The sequence below is a fragment of the Pseudorca crassidens genome, chromosome 5, assembly GCF_039906515.1.
Source record: "Pseudorca crassidens isolate mPseCra1 chromosome 5, mPseCra1.hap1, whole genome shotgun sequence".
Lineage (NCBI taxonomy): Eukaryota > Metazoa > Chordata > Mammalia > Artiodactyla > Delphinidae > Pseudorca > Pseudorca crassidens.
This window is the reverse complement of record NC_090300.1, coordinates 15,019,250-15,042,427: the sequence shown is the minus strand read 5'-3', so window position 1 is coordinate 15,042,427 and position 23,178 is coordinate 15,019,250. Positions and strand designations below refer to the sequence as shown.

Below are 23,178 nucleotides of genomic sequence, written 5' to 3'. Positions count from 1 at the left end.
AAAACTGAGCATCTTTGTCAAGTCAGCCACCATTTGCTGGCATTCTGTTTGAAATTTTCATGTTTAATAATCTGCCTCTGATTTCCCAGGAGGACCCACACTGGCAGGCCTGGTGATTTGACATTGCTGTCCATTTGGAAGGGCGCAAGACTGTTATTCCATACAAGGCAGATGCCACGTGGACAGAGGGCCCCATTCTCCTGACTCGGATGAATTGGATATGGGAAGTGACTTGTCTACCAGCTGGATCCACACAGGGTTGCACAACTTCCAGTGGGGGGAATGCCCTCAGGCTGCAGCACCCTGGGGGCTCCTAGTGTGCTCACCTTGTCTGGGGAGGTGAGAGCTTTCTCCCTCACAGCTCGGGGAGGCGTCTGTGGGTGGACTTTGCCCATCAGCTCAGGACTCAGTAGCTAAGGCATCATCCTCAGGTATGAGCCCGTGCTTTCCAGATCGTGCCCTCCCATGCTTCCTCCTTTGATTCTCAGCACAATCCCTCGAATTACTCTCTATTGTGCCGCCCTTTTCCAGATGAGGAAAACTGAGGCTCTGACAGTTAAAGTCCTATGGAGCTGGGCTTCTGAGCCCAGACCTCCGGTTCCGAAGCCCACACACTGTGATGGTTCCCGCTCAGTACAGGCTTTCGATGGAGACTCTGACTTCTGCAACTCTTCAGCACCAGGAGCAAACCTGTCCAGCCACTGAATAACAGCAGGTGGAATTATAGTAAAAACGAATCATCCCGGGAGAAGGCAAGCAGCCTGGATTCCAACACTCTCACTGCCATTTGGCATAATGGTTGCAACCACTGACCGAGCGCTTAACTATGTTCCAGACACAGTGCAAAGCTCTGTACCTACTACACTGCCATCTGATGAGGCAGGTACTCTTACTAACCCCATTCTACAGAGGTGGAAACCGAGGTGCTAAGAAATAAAACCAAGACCACTTGGCCAAGATCACTCAGCTAGTGGGTCACAAAGATGTCACTCAAGTCCACAGCTGTCTGAACCTGAACCCCACGCCTTTTCCTGCCACGTCGTGAGTTCTCAGGTGCCAAGGCTCGGAAGAGAAACATGTGCTGAGACCCCTGCTTTGTGGAGGAGCTAATTCTGTAAATTAGCAAGTGACTTGCGAGCCACAGAGTCAAAGAAAGTCTACGGCTAAGAGGATTTTTGGAATCTGGTCCATCCCTTCATTTTACAGATGAGAAAAATGAGTCTCACAGACAGCAAATGGCTGGTCCAACAGTACACACGTCCTAGAGTCAGTGGCAGGTCAGAGAGAGATCCCAGGTTTCCCGAGTTCCACCTCAGTGCCTTAGCATCACCACTGTTTCCTCTCAGGGAACATCAGTAAACAGGCAGGTGGCCAAGCCTGCTGGCTAACCGTCCCCACGCCGCCGCCTTCTAGTTGGACCTAGACTTGAGCAGCAGGTCCCATGCCGGTCAGGCAGGCGCCCTCTCGCTTTCCTGACTGTGCAGCAGAGGAAGCGCGGGCTGGACAGTCAACTCGGATATTGAAGGAAAAAAAAGAAAAGAAATCATTTACTCAGACACTTTGCGGAAAGCGCTGCCAGGGCCTGAATCGTCCAGACAGCTTTTCGGCCTCCCGGTGTTCACTTCGTGGGCAGCCACGGAGCGTGGAAGAGCGCCACCCAGACCCAAGGCCTTCGCTCAGGACACTCGTGCCCACCGTTGACTTTCTCCGCCACGACCTGCCCAACACAGCTCTCAGGAAGGCGGACAGGAGGGAAAGGGTTGTCCTCATTTGGAACGCCCCTAAATCCTGAACACTAACCTCAGCAGCGGAGAATCTGGTTTCTGGATGACCACAGAGGATCTGGAGGCCTTTTGGGGGCCACCCTGTGAGGTCCACCCCAATGCAGATGATCTCAGAAACCGAGCCAGTTCAGTTCGGGCAAAAAGGGCAGCCTGGTTTGAACTCTCGACAATAATGACACACCTGGCAGGCCCCTCATACCTCCTCAAACACTTGAAGAAACCCCGAGTCACAGTATAGTAAGAAAGCCCCAGTCAGGCAGGTAGGCCTCCACAGGTGGGATGGCCACCATCACCCATCCCCCTTCTGCCTGGGTCCCCAAGACCCCCATGCCAGGTCTCAGAAGGTCCTTCCTGGAGCATGTGTCCCAAGAGAAATCTACCAGCTGCAGCAGGAAAGCTCCAGTGCTCTCTCCAGGCTTCTCAGAAAGATACCAAGAAGACCAGGTGAGCGGTGGCAGGATGCGTGAGGAAAGGAGCAGGGAGACCCAGGAGGGGAGGAGCCTGTCCAGTTCCCATTCACAGTTCCTTCTTTTCTTTCCTCTCTTTTTTCAGACCTCAGCTGGTTCACGGTGCAAGCCCTCAGCAGCCACCAGGCCTCCTCTGCAGCTGTCGCAGCTCCCAGCACCTGCCTCCCGCTTGTGCTTATGTTGGTTGCCGTGGAGACATAAGGGCGGGCTTGAATGGAGTCGAAATCTCCGGGCTGGGCGATGGAATAGGGCCAGGTGCATTTTTAAAGCCATCTGGGAAAGCTGGTCATCACGAGAAGAGCCTCCTTCCCTGGTCAATGGGTCCCTGCTTTAGGGACTGGTTCACAAATGCAAAACGGATAAAAGCTGAGCCCCTCTTTTGGCCTTAACCCACTGGATATTTTAAGCAAAAAGTTACTGTCTGTATTGTATTTGGGACTTTTGCCTTTTGACACCAATGCACCTTAGGGGAAATCATGACCTCCCGGCATGTGTAGAGACAGCGTGGGGTCCTGAACATAATGAGAGAAAAGGTTTATACATCACACACCAGGCACTTTTTTACAGTTCTTCGTGTTCATAATTAGCCCACTTAATCTTCACAACTGCTTTGTGAGTGAAACCCTACTCTGAGCCCCGTTTTACAGGCAGGGAAACTGAGGCACATAGAAGGCACTTTGCCTGCCCAGCATCACAAAGCTAAGGGAGACACAAGATTTGAACCCAGAGGTCCCCCTTCTAATCAATAGGCTGTTCTGCCTCTGCAATAGTTTGGGGCCCAGAAGTCCTGATTTGGAAACTTGGCCCTGGCACTATGTGACCTCAGGCAAGTGACTGCATCTCTCTGAATGGTAGTTCCCTCTTTGGTAAAACTGGGGTACTAATGTCTTGTGAAATTGTTGTGAAGATTAGAAGTCAGGTACGTAAAGAGTCTAGCAAATAAGCAGTGCTCTATGCAAGGTAACTTTATTAGTGTTAGTGGGGGCTCCCTTAGCTACTGGACCCCAGCTCTGGTATCACAGCAGGGGGGTGCCGAGCTGTAACCGCCGCTGCCCAGAGGGGGCGGGTGGGCAAGCAACTGCAAAAGGGCCAGCAGGACCACAGCTGCTGGGAGATGTTGCTGCTTCCCTGCCATAGGCCTCCGCACTCGCCAGGCCCTGTGGGCTGCCAGCTCCAGTCACAAGCACCTGTACCTATGCCAGAAGGCTTCCCCAGTCGTGGAAGTTGCCTGGGGAAGCATGTCCGCAGGAGCTGGTGGATCAATATCCCAGTCCCCTGTCTCCCTGAGGTCCCAGGAGATCTGAGCCCCAGCTGCCCACAGCAGGAATCGGCTCGTGAACTCCCCCAGGACTGACAGCCTTCCCTTCCCTGTCTCGGTTTCCCAATGCCCTACCGGGATCACCTCCCAAGCACACCACTTGCCCCCAAATCCTTGTCTCAGGGTCGGCTCTGGAAAGGGATCCAAATGACGACAGTATTCATGCCTGTGCCTCTGATCCTGAGGTCCTTAAAGAAAGCACTCGGGGGACACCTGACCCAGTGCAAAAGGCAACTGTAGGAGAATAACTGATTAATGGCCCCCAAAGAGGTCCAGACCCTAATTCCTGGAACCTGTAAAGGTTACCTTATACAACAAAAAGAACTTTGCAGGTGGGATTAAATTAAGATATTTAGGAGGGGGAGATTATCTGGGTGGGCCCTAAATGTAGTCGCAAGTGTCCTTATAAGAGAGAGGCAGAGGAAGACTGACACGGAAGAAGAAGACAGTGTGACCACTGAGTGGCCATAGGAAACTAATACAGGAACTCAGGGGCAACCGTAAGCAGTGGTCCTCAAAGTGTGGCCCATGCACCTGCAGCATCAGCAGTGCTTGAGATCTTATTAGAAGTGCAGACTCATGGGCGCCGCTCCAGACCCACTGCATCAGAAATTCTGGGGGTGGGCCCAGCAGTCTCTCTTAACAAACCTTCCTGGCAGGCCCCTCACAGAGGCCCCTCATACCTCCTCAAACACTTGAAGAAACCCCGAGTCACAGTAAAGTAAGAAAGCCACAGTCTGGGGGGGCTATAATGGTTAGGCACGGCGTTAGAATCACCTGGGGAGCTCTCAACACTCTCAGTGCCCGATCCCATGCCCTGGAGAGTCTGATGAAATTGGTCTGTTCAGCCTGGACGCTGGGCTCCTGTAAAGCATCCCAGGTGATTCTCGTCTATCCAGAGCTGAGAACCAGTGCTGTAGTTTGAGAACCACCGATCCAGAACATTAAGTTTCAAACTGAGCTTTGCAGAGTTTGGGAAGTCTGGAAAAATGCCTAGACTGCTAAAGAAGGATGAGGCAGGGTCCAAACCAGCAGGGCTTCTGACCCAGATGGTCCAGATAGGCAGAGGTAACGAGGAAGGCAGCCCGGGTGTGAGACGGGCACGTGCAGTGGGGACTCGGGAGCTGCTCCATGCCAAACAGTCGCTGTGGTGTGGGTCAGGACTGCCAGGTTGCCCTGGTTTCCAAGAGGTTTTTTGGTTTTTAAGAGTCATCAGAAATATATTTTAAAATTTTGTTAAATCACTTGAGTTTTAAATGTTAGCAACTAAGGCAATTTAAAAAATTTTCTCTGTCTCTCTCTTTTTTAAGTACTGCAACATGATGGCTGAGTACAGCTCCACGTGAAGACTGGACTTGGTCCTTGGGCAGCTGGTTTGCGAGCTCCAGCTCTACTGCAAGGGTCTTTCATTCACCCCTTGAGCCCAGCAGACTAGTCTTCTCAGGGTGATGACAGGAACTCCATGTGGGCAGGATGTTTTTGTCTGCTCACTGCTGCATCCCAGTTCCAGGTACCAGAGTTGGGACTTACTAAGTGTTTGTTGAATGAATAAGTGCTCATAGCAATCCTGTGAGACTACTATACCCATTTTACAGATGAGGGAGTTGGGGCTCACACCACAGTTACAGTGTGAGCGTCCCACAATCACCCAGAGGCAGGATTTAGACCCAAGGCTCCCACAGCAGGGACAACTGTGAAGAGCAAATACACAGCAGCTATGAAAAAGCTTGGCAAGATAAGGGGTTTGGGGGCACTTGGTACCAATTATAAGAGCAATGCAAGCAGTAGTTACGACGTGAACTGCGTTTCAGGAAGACGGGTCCCCAGCCTACTTTGTGACTCACACAAGTCAGAGGGGTTTCTGTTCCTTCTGGATCTGTGTCATTTTTGTATGGTCGTGGGTCTGAGGAAGGAAGGCTTGGGTGTGGTGAGTGACAGTGTCGGTGCTTGGCCTGGATCTCTGGAGAGAAAGTCCTTGTCTCTCACACCCACCCCTCTGTGAGCTGGAGAGGGGTCCACTGTTTCATTCCGAGGCTTGGGGTGGGGTGAAGTGGGCAAGCTGGGACCCCTGGAGGGCACTTTAATTTAAGAAGCCTCTCTGATTATATTATCCAGAGGAAATATGGGGAGCTAAATCGGAGGAGATGGCTGGGAAGTACATTACAGAACATTAAACAATAGCCGACCAGCATCAGACACAAATAAATGGCCCATAATCTACTGCCAAGAAGATGATTGGTCCCAAGCAGTGGCCTGGCTGGCTTCCAGTCAGGGGAGTGCAGGGCTGGACACCACGTACTATAGGCCACAAAACGCCTGCCCTGGTCACGTCCCAGCACCCACAGGAGAAGATTGCAGCACCCAGACAGAACTCATAAGCTTCCACAAGATGTCACTCTCCAGGACTGGAGGTGGGTCTTCTCTCCATCTTGTCCTGAGCCCTGGACCCAAACATCATCGGGAGAGTTCCTGCCTGCCTGAGAAATCCCATGTTGGAGAAGAGAAGCCACGTGTGTCTGTGGGCATAGGGTCGTTTGGCTCACACCCCTGAAGACAATGTCTGTGAAATGGGGTTCCCCTGGTTCCAGGAAGCCTCATTCCCCAAAATGAGCAGGTTGAAGCTCATCTCACTAGAGCCTCCTTTAGCTTAGATCTTTAACTCCTGTTACAATACAAGTACCTCCAAAGAAAGATAAACCAGTACCCTGGCAAGTCATACACCCTTTAGTATGAAGTCCTTGTCTCAATCGTTTGCTGAGAGCTTCAGGCACTGATGTCCTGAAGAGAAGGCAGGAGAGTGCAGAGGATAAAGACCTGAAGCTGGGTTTTTGGAGGCTGGGGTACAGGACCTTAAAAGCTACTATCACTGTTTATCCATGGCCATAGCAGATTTGGTCTACGTTGGTAAGAGCCCTGGACTTAGAGTCAGCGGGCAGGGTTCCAGTCTCCAGCTCTCCCCACACGAGCTGTGCCATCTTGGGCAAGTCACTTAACCTCTCTGAGCCTTCATTTCTCCATCTGAAGATCGGGAGTGAGGCCACCCCCATCCTGGGTGCTGTGAGAGACTGAAGTGTGCAGAAGGCCTTTCATTCTATAAATATCACTGTCCTTGGGTCTGTGCCACCACATTCTACATCCGTGGATGGACCCTGGGGCTGAGTCAGTGCACAGACCACAGCGAGTCCAGCCAGGCCCGCCAAACCCAGGCCAGATCAGCTGACCCTTAGCTGATCCACAGACACATGAACTTCAACAATAAACAACTGTTGCTCAGCCACTGGGTGTTAGGGTGGTATATCGCCCGGCAGGGGTTAAAAGACGCCAAAGTTAGGGCTCCTGACACTTTAAATCTTAGGGCCATGTTCAATAGAAATTAATATATATGACACATCTCTGCCTTCTTAGGCAAAATGAAGTGAGTACAAGTCTGTCTTCACTGGGTTATTTCCGCTCTCACAGTGCAAACCAGTCAACGAGCGGTAAGTCAGTGGCACCTTCAGGGGATACATACAGAAGGGAGGCTCTAGAAATAGTTCCAATCGGCTATCCTTTCCCCTCTCAGAACTATTCCCTGGTTCTTTGCCATTTTTCTTGTCATCAGTTTTATCAGCTGCCTTTGTTGTTCTTGTTGTCACTGTGTCTGTCTTAAGCAGCAGTCCCCTCCCCAATCTACTGTGCTGCGGCTACGTCACCGCCCTCAAGAGGCCTGCTCACTGAGCTGCGAGGATGATGGCCCACGTAAGAGTTCACAGGTTTGGAGTGAGGGCCTGAGCTAGTTTTCTCTGTATCCAGGGCAGGTGCTTTAGTGCTGGGATTGCTATCATCAATTTTGGTCTCTATGATGCTTTTTGCTCCCTCCTCCACTCAGGGACCCGATAGTGGAGGCTGCCAGGCAATGAACATCTGACCCAGAGAGCTGTGCTGTGTCTGGCGTTGCTGGAATCCAGTCTCTTCTGAAGAGAGTGAAGGAAAGAAGCAGCCCACAGGCCTGTAAGAGCGCTTCCTCCGTCCCAGCCCGTCTCTGAGGCCTGTGCTGCGCATCCTGCTTGTCTTGTGTCCCCTGCAGCCACTTCGCACAGTGCCAGGCGCACAGTAGGCGCTCACTAAGCTACGGTGGGTGGGATGAAAAGACTTCCTGGTGGCACTTTTCACTATGTGCACAGGGCTGGGATTCCTCAGAAGAGGTAAGAATCTATGAGCTTCTGAATACAGACTATTTCACATCAGATTGTGGGAAACTACTTTGAAAGGATTAAAGTTCTCCCGTGTTAAGGAACAGTTCCCGTTTCAGGGCATAAGTTTATTTCTGAACTGTGCTATCAGGAAGCCCTGGCGACAAGAAGAAGGGGACAAAGCAAAGTGAGAAGCAGGAGGAAGCAGATGTCTTTTTTGCTCTGTTGAGCGGACACCTTAGTGGTTCCCCCCAGAGCTACCCCACTGTTTTACCAAATGTTTAAAGAGCACATTCCCCACCAGAAGACCTGGATGTAGCAGTTTACCAAGAAGTGCCTATGGACAGGTGGGCTACCTCTTCTCAGTTCCCTCTCCCTTCACTCAGCCAGGGGCTGACCCCCATGACTGCATCAAGGGGCTCCCCTGCCCCGGCTTCCGGTTGGGTTTGGCCGTGAGAGGCATTGCCAAGAGGTGGTCGGATTGGAGGGGAGAGCGGTCGGGGTATTTCTTCTGCGCTTGCTCTCTGCTTTGGGCTCCCTTGTGACCAAGGCTCCTCTCAGCCGCCCCTCCTCCAAGGTCCCAAATCTCCCCAGGATCCAGTTCCCCACTTGGTCCTCTTGTCTCCTCAAGCCCCGGGGTGGTAAAGGCTTCCCTCAGCTGCTCATTGCTCAACCTTCCTTCTTGGCGCCCCTAAGCCCACCCACACCCCTGAAAGCGGGCCCCTCATTCCAGTCTTTTCTTGAACCATCGGAGTTACTTCTCCTTCCTGCTGTTACCCTGACTGGAACAGTCTGTACCAAGTCTTGCCTAAGAGATGTCTAACCTATGCTGAGGCTCTCTCGAGGGCAAGGAGCTCGAAGAAAATCAGAGGTCCTCTTCTCTCCAGCTTTCAGAACTCATTAGCCATTGTGGCTGTATCTAAATTAAGTGGTACAAAATGATGGCAGACTCCAATCTACAGATGAGAAAAGTTTTCATTCCTTCACGCACTCATCCATTCACCAACTACTTACTGGGCATCTACCCGATATTCCCCCACGTAACTAGTGATAATGGCCAAGACAGACACAGTCCCTGCCCGCGTGGTGCTTACAGTCTACCGCCAGCCACCTGCCAGAAGCCAGAGAGCCCGCCAGAGGCAGGGCTGGGACCAGAAGACTGAGTTTCTTTGAGTCCTGAGCCTTTGGCAGATCCTCCAAGGAAGCTATGGCCCAAACAAGGTTAAGAACCACCAAGCAGACCAAATTAACTATGAAGCTTCCCCCCTGAATAACGACCCACTCACTCCCAGAAGCTTGGCGCTCTCAGCCTGAACCGGGGGTGGGACATGCCGGACCGTCCACCTTTCCTGCCCCCCACCTCCAACATTCTCCGCAAACTGCCTGCACTCCTCCCTCCCGTCACACGTTTATAATTAGCCCCGCGCCCTCCTCTGCGTCCCTCCCTCAGGGCCCACAGATGCTGGCAGCTCCACGGGTCACTGAGCCATTCTTATGAATGGAGAGGGCTGGGGACTGCATCCAGAGCTGTGCCCTCCCTCCTGGAGAGCCTGCGCCCAGCAAAGGCGGTGGGAGTGAAACTTCTGCCTCAACTCAAGTACCTCGGAGCTGCGTGCTGGAGGGTGTGACGGAAACGGCTTTTTCTGGGGAGAGCCAGGGGTGACCGAGGAGAACTGAGGGGGGCTGTGATGGGACCGGCTGCCAAGCCTGGGGTCTGTCCGCCCCCCTCAAGCCCTCCGGAAACATCCGAGTTTCCTCAGAAAGCTTTAAAGAAGCCGTGCGGGTAACTCAATACTTCCCCTGCCCGGGGTCGGGCAGGACAAGGGCAAAGCCTGGAGCCCTCAGGAGAGGTTGCCAGGCTGGGGCGGAAGGAGCCCTCTCCCCACCCCCAGCGCTACGCCCAGCTCCGGGTCCACCTGCCCCCTGCAGCCCTTCCACCTCCTCTCTTCGCTGAGGCCGAAGAGAAGCCCACCTCGGGGAGAAAGCCCAGCAGGAAAGCCCACGGGGCCGGAGAGACGGAGACCTGGTCCTGAGGCTGCAGGGGCCCCCGGACCCGGCACAACCAACGGGACTCCCTCCCGGTCAGCACGCTGCACAGCATCCCCTGTGGGCCGAGCCCCCCCATAGGGTTCAGGGGTGTATTTATCGAAATGTCTGGACGACTCACTTGCCTTCCTCTCTGCCTCTGTTAAGCTCCCCACAATTCCCGACCCAAACGCAACCCTGCAGCCAGTGAGGGGAAGAAACAGTCTGTTCAAGGGTCTCTGGCTTTGAGCAGCTGGGCGGGGACAAGGACATAAGGGGCGTCCCAACGGGGGCTGGCCGGGTGACCGGAGGCTGCTGCGGCCGGCTCCCTCCCAGCCTCCCTCCACCCCGAGGGGAACGGCTGCAGAATAGCCCTTCTCCCTCCCCCTGCCCGACACAGGGGAGACAGGGAAGTTGTGGTCCTGCTTTACCTGCTGAAATCGGAAGCACACTGGTGAGGAAAGTGGGCTGAGACACGATGAAACGGAAGAAAAGCTGAAGATAAATTCCCAGGGTCACTGGATTCAGGACAACCATGCTGGCTGCGGTCTGGAAAGTGTCAAGTTCTCAACGAAGGGCTGCAAGGAGCCTCGCTTATCTGTGCTTTGTCTTCCCCACGCTGTTTGCCTCTCTCTCCCTCTCTCTCTCCCTCACTCTCTCTGCCTCTCTCTCTCTCTCCCTCACTCTCTCTCCCTCTCTCTCCTTTTCCCCATGCCTTTACCAAGAAAGAATGCCAACCATTTCCCACTAAACCTTCTCCGTACTACACAGGGTTATATTTATCTTGAGCACTGGATCAAATGCCCTCATTAAAATTAAGATATCTGAATTTTCTTCTGTGGTGACTGAGGTAAGAGGCCATTGAAGAGGTGATTAAAAAGGCAGCCAGATCTCGAATGTCCACTAGAAGCAGTCCTCAAGGGCAGACAGATTTCCTCATTGATCATTCACCAGTGCCTATCGCCTCGCAGCTGAGGTGTCCAGCAGCATCACAGAATCCATTCGAACCTCTGGATTCAAACTGAATTTCCGTGGAGACAATTCCTTCTGCTGTCAGTCTGTGACATTTTTACCCACTGGGGGACAAATGTAAAGCTGACCCTGGATTTTTTTTTCTTTAATCATCCAATAAAACGCGGAGGTGTGGGTGGGGAGATTTTATAGTTTCCAAAAGAGCTTTCTCCATAAAAAAGTGTTTATCTCTCTCCAGAATCTGCAGCCTTTATCCCATGCAAAGCAGCGCATGAAAAATGAAAAGAGTCAATGGATTGCAAAGTGAATGATTATTGATCAAACTGCATTTGGGAAACAACATCATTGACTTGACCTTTGGCTAGACAAAATTCTTCAAATAAAAAGTGTCACATCCTTCGATGAATCCTCTTATGAGTTTATAAAGACTGTTATAGAGATCCTTAGGTCTCTCTATATAAATAATTAAAATAATAACCCACATTTTGCTTTGATCTACATAACATACTCCCAGGGCCTCATGGGAGCTAATTCAGAAATGGTGTGGTAGCTCCTGACTCTGGGGTCCAGTAGCTGAGCCTCACTCTGGGGGAAGGTGGGGTTGGGTGAAAGCATAGGATGAGGTGATACCCACAGCACCAGCACCAGAGGGGCTTGACTCCAGCTCTGCTGTGACCGTGGACAAATTGCTTGATCTCTCTAAGCCTCAGGTTTCTCATATAATGGAGGCGTTCCCCTTTAAAGCCTTGTTGGAAAGGTTAAATTAGGTAACGCGGGATGACTCATACATGAATTTAAAATTGTGTATAGAGACAGCCAAAATAAAACCCGTGGAGCCATGGTAAATGGGCGGCAGATATGGCCACCAACAATCTCTCCCAACCCTGTATGTACACTCCACTCTTCCCAACAAGAGGCGGGGTCTGTTTCCCCTCCCGTCCAGTCTAGGTTGGCCTTGTGACTAGCTTTGACCAACAGAATGTGGCTGAAGTGACACTGTGCCATTTCCAGGCCTAGGCCTTAACAGATCTGGCAGCTTTTGCTTTTGCCTTTTCTTGGAAACCAGCTGCCACATTAAAAAGTCTGGACTATTGAATAGGCCACAGGGAGGGGGAAGCAGCAGGCCCCTGGCTGTCTGGTCATCTCAGAAAAGGCACTAGAGAGTGAGGTCAGTTTGGATCATCTGGCCTCATTCAGGTCCCCAGATGATGGCAGTCACAGAAGTGACCAGGGGAGACCAGCTGAAGAACTACACAGATGAACGCAGCCCAAATTACAGATTCATGAGCAAATGAGATGGCTGTTGTTTTTGCCTTCAGTGTCCAGAAGCCACTAGGTCTTAAGGTGATTTGTTATGCAGCAACAGCTAACTGATACAGGATTTATAAGAAAAGCATGAAGAATATACTTGAGTTACAGTCAAAATTAACAGGGCAGTTTAAAGAGGGGGTACGCCATGTCACTGTTCCCAAAATTTTTAACAGAAGGATCGTGATTGTTGGCCAAATCCAACCAGGGAATTCTCAGGCTTGTTCTCATTAACTCTGGAAACCTCTGGCCCCAGCAGTGGGCTTTGGGTGGCTTGGAGAAGATGCAGGCTACGTAGGGGGAAGCTAACTTTTGAGTAACTTGGTGCCGGAATCTGAACTTTTACCGTCCAGCTCTGATTCCTCCTGTGAGAAGCAAAGGGATTTCTCTTTCTCTCAGCGCACAGATTTCACCACTGACCGTGCAGTTGGCACAGATTATGTCACTATGTCCTGCCCGTGACACCTGCTGGTATTGTTTTTGAACTGCTTCTAAACCACCGTATGTTGCTATTTAACCTGTGTTAACGTCTCTAAAGATGAGAGACTGGGTCTTCCCTGGTGGTCCAGCAGCTAAGACTCCGCGCTCCCAATGCAGGGGGCCCGGGTTTGATCCCTGGTCAGGGAACTACATCCCACGTGCTGCAGCTAAGAGTTCATGTGCCACAACTAAAGATCCTGCACGCGACAACGAAGATCCTGCATGCCGAAACTAAGGCCCGGTGCAGCCAAATAAATAAATAAATATTTTTAAAAAATATATGGGGGACTGCTCCAGAGCTCTGTGCACCCCTGCAGGCCCCAGGACAGTCCTCGTCACCTAATAGATCCTCAACAATGTCAGTTAATGTGATCCAATCACACCATTGTAAGATGAAAAGAAAGTAGGAAAAGTGACATAAACTTATGCTCCAGCCATACTAAGCTGTGGGCCAGGGCCTTGTCCAGGGAGGGCTGGGGCGAGCGTGGAGACTGTGGACAGTGGCCTGCATACAGGAGGCTGAATGTACACTCAGGCCACCGGGGGGAAGTCACTACTGATGTAACGTTACGACGGGAACCTGTACCCTCTGGGGAGGCCCCAGCACAGAGGTATTTATAAGCCCCCAATATTTATTAAATCATGTTTTGTAAATTTCCGTGTCCCATGGACCATGTGTTTTATGAGCCTATTTCACATCAGGTTACCTTAACTGACTGAGGCAGAAATTATTATCTCTCTTCAAACCCTTCTGGAAGGGCTCTGAATCTTTCAGAATCTAATAACACAAGCTATTAGATTTTTCCAGAAAGAAATTATCTGAGATTTGTGAAAGGCTTACACCAATAAAGCCAATCAAAGTTAGAGCCTTCCACCCCAAGCCTTGTAGGTGGGGGGGATACTAAGAAACAATCTGAGGTCCCCATCACTTAACACTTAACATGCACATGCCATTTCACCCAGAGATTCCACAGAAATACTCATTCAACTGCCCAGTGGTTTAGATGCAAGGATATTCACCACAGCCTCAGATTTGAAACAGGCTTTCACTCCATTCAGTGAAACATTATACAGTCTTTACAAAGAATAAGGTAGTCTCTGCAACAAATGATGCTGGAAAATTGGTCTTCCATATGTAAAACAAACAAGAATGAACCATAACCCTTACATTGCCCCCTACATAAAAATTAGCTCAAAGTAGATCATAGACCTAAATGTAAAAGCTAAAATCATTAAACTTTTAGAAGAAAACAGGAGAAAATCTTAGTGGCCTTGGATTAGGCAAATATTTCTCTTTTTAAAAAAATTCTATATATTTAAGGTGTAACAACATGATTTTTTTGATGTACATATACATTGTGAAATGATTACTACAGTCAAGCTAATTAACATATTCATTACCTCACATGGTTATTTATTTTCTAGTGAGAACACTTAAGAAGTACTCTCTTAGAAAATTTCAAGTGTACACTACAGTATTATTAACTATAGTCACCATGCTGTGCATTATAACTCTAGAACTTTTTCATCCTACATAACTAAAACTTTGTTCCCTTTGACCAATATCTTCCCATTCCCCCCTTCACCCCTAGTGATCATCCCTGCTTCTGTGAAAAAAGATTTCTTAAATAGGACACAAAAAGCACAAACAATAAAAGAAAAAAATTTTTCATTGACTCATCAAAATTTTTAAACTTCTGCTCTTCAAAAGACAATGTTAAATTGAAAAGACAAGCCAAAAACTAGAAAAGAACACTTGCAAAACACATATATGATAAGGGACTTGTATTCAAAATACATAAAGAACTTTTACAACTCAGTAATAATGAAATGACCCAATTAAAATAAATGGGCAAAAGGTGTGAATGGATACTTTACCAAAGAAGATAAATGCATGGCAAACAAGCACATGAAAATATGCTCAACATCATTAGTCATTAGGAAAATGTAAATGAAAACCATAGTGAAATACCAGTACATACTACTAGAAGGGCTAAAATTAAAAAGACTGACAATTCCAAGAGTCGGTGAGGATGTGGAGCAACTGGAGCGCTCCTAGTTGCTCGTGGGAATGCAAAATGGCACAACCATTTTGGAAAACAGTTTGGCAGTTTCTTATAAAGTTAAATATATACTTACTACACTGCCCAACAATTCTACTCTTTGGTATTTGTTTAAAAGAAATGAAACATATTTCCACCCAAAGACTAGTATGTATGTGCATGTTCATAACCACTTTATTTGTAATAACCAAAAGCTAGAAACAACCCAAGTGGCCATTAACTGGTGACTAGATAAACAAACTGTGTACAAGGCAACCGTAATCAGTAACATGTGATGAACTGCTGAAACGAGGGACATGGCTGAATCTCAGACGCATCATGCAAAGTGGAAGGAGCCAACACAAAACGCTAATCCTGCTTAATTCCATGTACACAGCCTTCTGGGAAAGAGAAAACTCTAGGGATGGAGAACAGATCAGTGGCTGCCAGGAGTTAGGGTTGTGAGGAGAAAGTTGACTGCAAAGGGAACTTTTGGTGGTGACAGCAGTGTTCTCTATCTTGACTGGAGTGGTTGTCTCCTATGTCAAAACACAGCAAACTGTTCTCTTAAAAACAGTAAGTTTTACTTTATGTAAATTTTCCCTCAGATTGGGACTTCCCTGGTGGTCCAGTGGTTGAGACTCTGCACTTCCACTGCAGGGGGCATGGGTTCGATCCCTGGTTGGGGAGCTAAGATCCCACAAGCCACGTGTCACAGCCAAAAAAAAAAAAATTTTCCCTCTATAAACGTGACTTTAAAACATAAGAAAAAGATAGTTCCCATTTATGCACTGACATGGAAGCTTGTCCATGTTGAGTGAAACTGGAAAGTTGCAGTGAATCTGACCAAAAAAGCAAATCTATTTATCAATTATGTATATGTGCAAAGAGAAAGGCAAAGAGAACACCTAGAACAATGTACACTACACACTTGGGGATGGAAGCATGTGGGCTAAGGGGAAAAAGAGGGAAACTTTCCTTTTCAATCTTATACAAATAACACCTTCTTAGCCTTCTATACCTTTTAAACTTTATACAAATCATATTTGTATTAGTGGAAATTTTTACAGTGAGCATTACTTACTTTGCAATTTAAAAATAAAAGGATTTTTTTCCCGAAATAAAAGTCTTGGCTATCTTAGGAGTACAGAAGAAAGAAGAAAGGGAAAAGGTGTCTTTCCTGCATGTCCAAGGTCCAAGAAGTCCCTGCCGACGTGCTGAGCGGGGCAGACAGACCATTATTGTCTGGTCCTGGCAGAGAACAGAGCTGTGAGCCTGGTCTTTCTGGCCCAGCATGAAGGATGATTCACTTACACCAAGGCCCCGGCCACCCCCGCCAGCAGCTGCGCCAGCAGCAGGCAGACAAGACAGGGCAGCTGGGAAGCCCGGGAGAGCCCTTCCTCACAGCCCTGTCCCGCAGCAAAGGCTGAAGTCGGAGCCAGAACTGATGGAGTCTCGCAGCGCAATGGAAAGCTCGGCTGAGAAAGCTGCTAGTAAGTCTAAGGCGCCTAGCCGGACTCCCCCAGGCCGTGAGCCCGCTGGTCCTCTCCAGGGCAGGAGGTGTGGTGCCCTCACTTTCAGGGAAGAGATTTGCACTGGGCGGGCCTTGAGCCACTGAATCTGCAGTGCAGTCACAGCAGTGACAATAACCTTACAACACAGCCTTCCCCCAAGCTGAGCTGGAGGTGCACCAATTCTAACTCCGTTTTTAAAAAGCAGACGAGTTTAAATAAATTGAGGAATGCGGCCTATTGTATGTCCCTCTTGGCAATGTATACTATATACTAGCATACCAAAGACCCTGGGAAGTTCTGCAGAAAAGAAACCCATTTACTTTGCTTTTTCCCCTAAAAGGACCTTGACCCCAAATCTATTTTTATTTAATTCCTATTATTTAATCCCCCCTTTTACTTCTGTTTTATATAATAAACATGTCATTGGTGTGCTAAATAAATAATTGTGATGTAGGGTTTTACTTTTTTTTTAAGTGAATATATACATGTTTCTGTAATAAATTTATTTATTATTTATTTTTGGCTGCATTGGGTCTTCGTTGCTGCCCACGGGCTTTCTCTGGTTGCGGCCAGCGGGGGCTACTCTTTGTTGCGGTGCATGGGCTTCTCATTGCGGGGACTTCTCTTGTTGCAGAGCACGGGCTCTAGACATGTGGGCTTCAGTAGTTGTGGCACGTGGGCTCAGTAGTTGTGGCTCGCGGGCTCTAGAGCACAGGCTCAGTAGTTGTGGCCCATGGGCTTAGTTGCTCTGTGGCATATGGGATCCTCAGAACCAGGGCTCGAAGCCATGACCCCTGCATTGGCAGGCGGATTCTTAACCACTGCGCCACCAGGGAAGTCCCAGGGCTTTACTTTTTATAAAATCTTGTTTAACAGTTGTTTTTTTTTTTTTTTCATTTGACGGTCACGAGCAAGGCAGCAGGACTAAAGTTAATAATTCCTGTTTTACAGATGAGAAAATTGAGGCTTCTGTGAGGCTCCAGGGGCAGCAGCAGAGATTCAGGCCACTGTCCGGCAGGCGGAGCGATCACTGGCAAGACTGGACCTGAACCCCTCACGCTGACACCCGAGCCAGATGCCACGGTTGCTCCAAGGCCTCAGGCCAGACTTGCTCCCCAAGGGAATATCATCAGTCAACCTCGTCTCTACCAGACTCAGAAATGCTGTGGGTCCAAGAATCATTCAGCTATGAAGAGGGGAAACCACATTCTTGGTAGGGAAATGGGAAGGTCGCAGCTTTAAGACAGGAAGTCAGAGAAGGCTTGAGATGCCGGAGGAGACCCCCAAATCGTCTGTGACAACCAAGGATGGATGGAGCTTGAACTGAAGCCCACAGGCAGGGAAAACATCCTGAATCCTGAGCAAAGCCAGTTTCCTGATGTTACATGTTTCAAGAATCACAGAAATAAAAGAGCTCAAAAGAATTGTTAAGCCACCAAAGGCTTACATGTAACAAAATACATACCTACACAACAGACCTCAGCTCCACTCTCGCAGGTGGGGTGGTGGGTCTGCCTGAGGTTTCCCAGAGGGTGAGCCCTCAAAAACATAGCTGACATTCATTTCATCGTCTACTAGCCAGACCAAATGCATGTTCCTAGTTTACTGTCTGTACTGGCCATGATATCTTTATTCCGAGAACGTTATCACTCCCGACCCCGTCACCTCCCCGACCTCATACCCCTCCCCAGCACCAGTACCCTCCCACCTCGGATTCCAAGAGATTGGATGGGGTGGGGAGGAAGGCCGTGCCATAATTTGACCTGGTCCAAGGTAAAGGCAAAGCATCGGTCTCAAAGCTTGGATCTAGTCTCTGTGCAGCTGAAGGTGGAGATCGAGGGCATGGGGCTGTGCTGTTTGCTGAGGCCCTGGAACAGGACGGCTTGCTCCTAACACACTGCTAGGCCAGGGCTGCCCAGGACTCCACAGGGTGGGAAAGGAGCACGGCCTCAGCTCTGTAAAATTATGCACATGCCCACCCCTGTTGTGGGAAGGGACATCTTGGCCAATGCAAGCAATACCAGCAGCTGCTGAGGGATGTTTGAGAACCACAGACTTTAGGAAAAAATAACCTGAGAGACAGAGCAGTACACCCACAGGCATGGCAGCCCCTCGCCGCTTTGGGGTTTGCGTTCAGTGAGGCCCTGTGGTTCGTGCAACCAGGAGGTTCCCCATCCTGCAGGCTGTGTGGGAACAAACTGCGCAAACCGGGGCCTCAGCACGTGCCGTATTTAATCCCCTCCTTAAAGTCTTAAAGTGCTTTAAAAATGCTCAGCCACAGGGAAAGGGCTAACTGCAAGGCCAAAATATATACCTACACAATCTGGGTTAAGAGAGCAGTGATTTTTTTTTTTTTTTTAAGCACTAGAGAGATTAAAAAAAAAATGTTCCATGCGGTTACCATGGATTATGTGATAACCTGTTTCCTTATATACAGTAGTTACCAAATGTTTTGCAAACACACGTGTCCTTAGGACGTGGATGGACAAGGCTAAACTGGAGAAGATGGAAATGGAAAAAAAATGATTCAGGAAGGTAAGAGAGAGGTCAGAGGGTTTATTCACTCAACAAATAATTACTGAGTTCCTGCTGTGTCCCATGCAAAGATCTAAGAGTTAGGGATTTAACGTGAACTGAATATATAAAATTCCTTGCCCTCAGGAAATTGCAATCTAGTGAAAGTGTCAAGACAGACAAGAAGCGTAGTCCAGGCGTAGTCCAGGCATTCAGCGTGATGCAGAATGGAGAGAGAACTAATCAGGGAGGGCCTCCCTGAGGAGGTGACATCTTGGCAGAGACCCGAGGGGACGTGGTGTGTCTCAGGTGCGGAAAGGAGGCCCCTGTGGCTGGAGTAGAATAAGCAGGGATGGGTGAGGGAGAAAGGGTGGGAGAAGCCACAGGGGCCAGGTCATGTAGAGTCTGGGCTTTGTTTTAAGGTGGAAGCCAGTGGAGGGTTTTGAACAGAGGAGCAACAAGCTCTGACTCTTGTTTTAACGGGATCACCCTGGCATATAAATGGCAAGAAAGGAACTCAGAAATGGACGTGGGAGGATGCAGGAGGCCCCTTAGGAGGGTCCTGAAGGTGGAGATGAGGGAGACAGTGAATAACGACCAGATTGGGTGTATTTCTAGGGTGGAGTGTGGCCGATTGTGTTTTCCCAAGGCAGCCGCACCAATCTGCACATGTCCTACACCTCCTCGTTACAGTGTGATGCTGCCTCACCTCTGCTGAGCCCGGACCCCTAGCCTCTCCTCAGCCCTCTGGACGGCTTTATCTTTCTCACATCACACTGGCCCCAGTCAAAGGCCTCCCCACCCCCCAGGTCTTTATAAAGTTACTAGAACCGATGAAGGGCACATTTCTCACAGATGCTGGGCTGGTGTAGGACAAAGTAGAGACTGGGCAGGATAGAAAAGCCTTTCCTCGGAATCTGCAGAAGTGCTGAGGAGACTTGGAGTGACCAGGACTGTGGAACCGGGGTCAGAGGTGATCTGGGGAGGGCCCACCGCTGTCTAGATTACAGGAATTTGGCAGGAGGCGTGCCAGAGCCGATGAGGAAGGTAAGAGGTGAGATTTGACTGTAGTTCTCAGGGAGGGATTCATGGAAGACTCTGAGGCCTTTCTGATCTTAAGGGATAAAAACACTGATGCCAATCACCGGTCATCAAACACCTATTATACTTGCACGCCTGTTATTTCTTTCTCTTTTTTTTGCCGTACCTGGGTCTCCCACTGTTGTGGCCTCTCCTGTTGCGGAGCACAGGCTCCGGACGCGCAGGCCCAGCGGCCATGGCTCACGGGCCCAGCCGCTCTGTGGCATGTGGGATCTTCCCGGACCGGGGCACGAACCCACGTCCCCTGCATCGGTAGGCTGCCTCACAGCAACTCTGGGAGGTAGCTGTCACTCCCTGCATGTTACAGATGCAGAAACAGAGGCCAATGAAGGCAGCTTAGGTGACCTGCCCAGGGCCACAGAGCTAGAACACAAGTACCCCAAAGCCTGCATTCTATACACCACCAGCCCCAGTTCAGACACCACAGGGAATGGGGAGGCACCTGAGGGGACCGGCCCGGGCACAGGGTGGGTGTGACCATGGCCCTTCGGGGGGCAGTGGCAGGGCCTCATGGCCAGAGAGTCCTCACAGGAAAGAGAACAAGCTAAGATGCTGGATGCAGATCTTGGTGGCCTGGAACACAGGCGGTCGCTTCCCAGTGTGAACGGCTGGGCGATGCGGGAAGATTCTCCATGTGTGCAGGGCATTCCAGCTCCTGCTGCGAGCTGCCAGCAGGGAATGCTGGCCTCACGTTTCTCTCCTATTCCACCTATTCCAGAATCCCTGCTCTCCCCTCCACTGGGAAAGGCCCCCTCCCTGCATGTCCAAATCCTCCCAGATCTCCCAAGTTTAAATGTTCCCTCCTCCATGAAAACTCTGCCAGGAGGGATGCATTTGCTCCTGCGACCGTCCCCGCTTGTTCCCTCATTTTCATTCTTGCACTTAGAGGGCATTGTGCATGGTGGCAACAGCACTACGGTTTCAAGTCAAACGGTAGCTGGTTGGAATCCCCGCTTGGCCACTCACCAGCTGAGGAAACTTCTCAGAGCTCAGGAGAGATAACATCCCTTATGGGGCTCTGAGGAAGGGTCGGGGCTAAACCCTGAGATTCCCTGTACTAGGAACAGCCAACCTCAGGACTCACCTCTCCCCACTCAGGACCTGACTAGGGGGCTGCATGCAAGTCTCAGCACCCAAGTGGGAACTGGGGACACTTTATTAATTGTGGTAACAACCAAGATGGATTCTGGCAAAGGCTGAGCTGGGGAATGTGGGTCAGACCTGGAAGCCACAGAGGGTTCTTCTTCCTCCCCAGGGAATTGAGACAACCAGCCCTTCTTTGGGCTTCTGCTCCCCTCCCCTCCAGAGACAAGAATGAGGGGTGGGGGGGGGGGGACAAGGCCAGACCTGGTGAGCAGCCCCCAGGAATTCTCAGGAGGCCACAGAGCTGATCTTTAAGGCAGAGTGAGCCCACCCATGAGCAACACGGTCCTGTGAGGATCCTGGGTTCTGACCCATCAGACCGATAACTCCTTTTTTTTGGAGGGCATGGGCACATGGCCTTAGAAGGAGTGGTCCAGGGTATAAGTGTGGGGAGAGGGGTCTCCTCTTCCACACTATGGATTCAATACACCACTTCTATCCCTTTTTTTGTTTTGGCTGCGCCATGCAACATGCAGGATCTTAGTTCCCCAACCAGGGATTGAACACTTGCCCTCTGCATTGGGAGCGTGGACTCTTAACCACTGGGCCGTCAGGGAAGTCCCTCAATGTACCACTTCTAAAATGCCTTATACAATGCCTTGCCATGCGGTAGGAGACATTTAAACTATTCAAAAAGAAGAATACTTATGTTCGTGTGTATGTATATGTGCTAACATAAAGGGAGTTCTACTCTGTGCTTTCAACCTTGCAATATAGTTATTTTGATACATGTCTTATTTCTCTGAGTAGATTATTAATTCCTTGAACACAAGGCCCATGACTGGTTCTTCTCTTTATCCGCCCAAGTGTCAAATCTGACACACAGTAGACGTTCAATAAACATTAAATGAACTAATGAATGGATTTCCATGGTATATGCAAAATGGTAAACTACATTGCAAGATATCCAAAATCCCTAAGAGTAATTCAGCCTGGGTCAAGATTCCCCTTGCAAAGTCTCAGAACAGACTTGCCTCTTGCCAAGGGAAATGCAAGTTTGCAGCTGTAGAGGCTTTAGCTGTAAACGAAATGACATGTGTAAGGCACTTTCACACAGTCTGGCCTATAAATGTTAGGTTCCAGAGCCCCCTGTGTAAGGTGAGGGCTGGGTGAATGCATTCTCCCCCCACCTCCCCCAGGCTCTCTCCACCATGTGCCAGACACCTCCCACATCAGGCCTGCACCTAGCTGGGAACAAAACAACTAGCTCTGTCCAGCTCTGGCTTCCATGCCTCAATGCCATGTCAACAACTCCTGAAAAATAGTCTTCAGAGGAGAAGATGCTGACATATCCTCAATTACAGTCTGTGATTCTGCACATGCTGTCTGGAAAATGCATTAGTCCAGTATATTCATCTGCTAGGGCGGCCATAACCAAAAGACCACAGATTAGGTGGTTTAAACAACAAACGTATTTTCTCACAGTTCTGGAGGCTAGAAGTCCAAGATCAAGGTGTCTGCAGGTTTGGTTTCCTCTGAGGCCTCTCTCCTTGGCTTGTAGATGGCCACCTTCCAGCTGCATCCTCACATGGCCTTTCCTCTGTGCATGGACATCCCTGTTGTCTATGTGTCCAAATATCCTCTCCTTATAAGGATAGCAGTCAGATTGAATTAGGGCCCAGCCATAAGGCCCTATCTCCAAATACAGTCACAGTTTGAAGTATTGGGGGTTATAGCTTCAGGATACAAATTTGGGAGTGGATACAATTCAGAAGAACTGGATTCAAGTCCATTTCCTGGTTGTGTGATCATAGGCAAGTTGCTAAGCCTCTCTGAGCTTGTGCTTCCTCATTTGCAAACTGGGCTCCGGGGTTTTGCGAGAATGAAAGGAATTACCATGTGGCAAGTGCCTGGCACACAGCGGGTGCTTAAGGAATGCTGGTTTCCCTCTCAGCCTATAGGTGGGAATGTTTAGACTCTTGTATATACAAGACATGTTGCTTATGGACCTGGTGGGGTGGGAGGAGAGGACTGCTCATGGCTTCTTTTAGTCCTGTACTACCCCATGAAGAAAGAAGGCTGTTACAGAGCAGATGCATTAGGACGTTTTCCGACCACTGTGATGGTGCAGGGCACAGGAAACAGATCAGGTGTCAAGCATATAAGAGAGCATCAGTAACTCTCTTTAGGTGTGGGCACCTAACACCCCTTGGCATTTGAACTGGATGAGAGGTTGAAGTTTTGGTATAGATTGAGCTGGACTTTCTAAAGCCTGAAAATGAGAGTTGGTTTATACCTGAAACTGACGGCAAAAGCTATGATTCCTGTTTGAACTATTGCCTGGGATCTGTGAAAGGGGGATGTGATAGAGCTTGTTTAAGAACCTAAAGCTTTCTGG

General features: G+C 49.6%; 1 protein-coding gene across 1 annotated transcript in view; it reads right to left on the bottom strand.

Moving 5' to 3' along the window:
- The window catches only part of COLQ (collagen like tail subunit of asymmetric acetylcholinesterase), a 66,493-nt gene extending 55,517 nt beyond the window's left edge, over nucleotides 1–10,976 (bottom strand). Inside the window, exon 1 of the mRNA XM_067737417.1 lies at nucleotides 10,198–10,976. Within this exon, the coding sequence (XP_067593518.1) occupies nucleotides 10,198–10,303 (106 nt within the window). The 5' untranslated portion in view covers nucleotides 10,304–10,976. The remainder of the gene's footprint in view (nucleotides 1–10,197) is intronic.
- Between the last annotated feature and the right edge of the window lie 12,202 nt (nucleotides 10,977–23,178).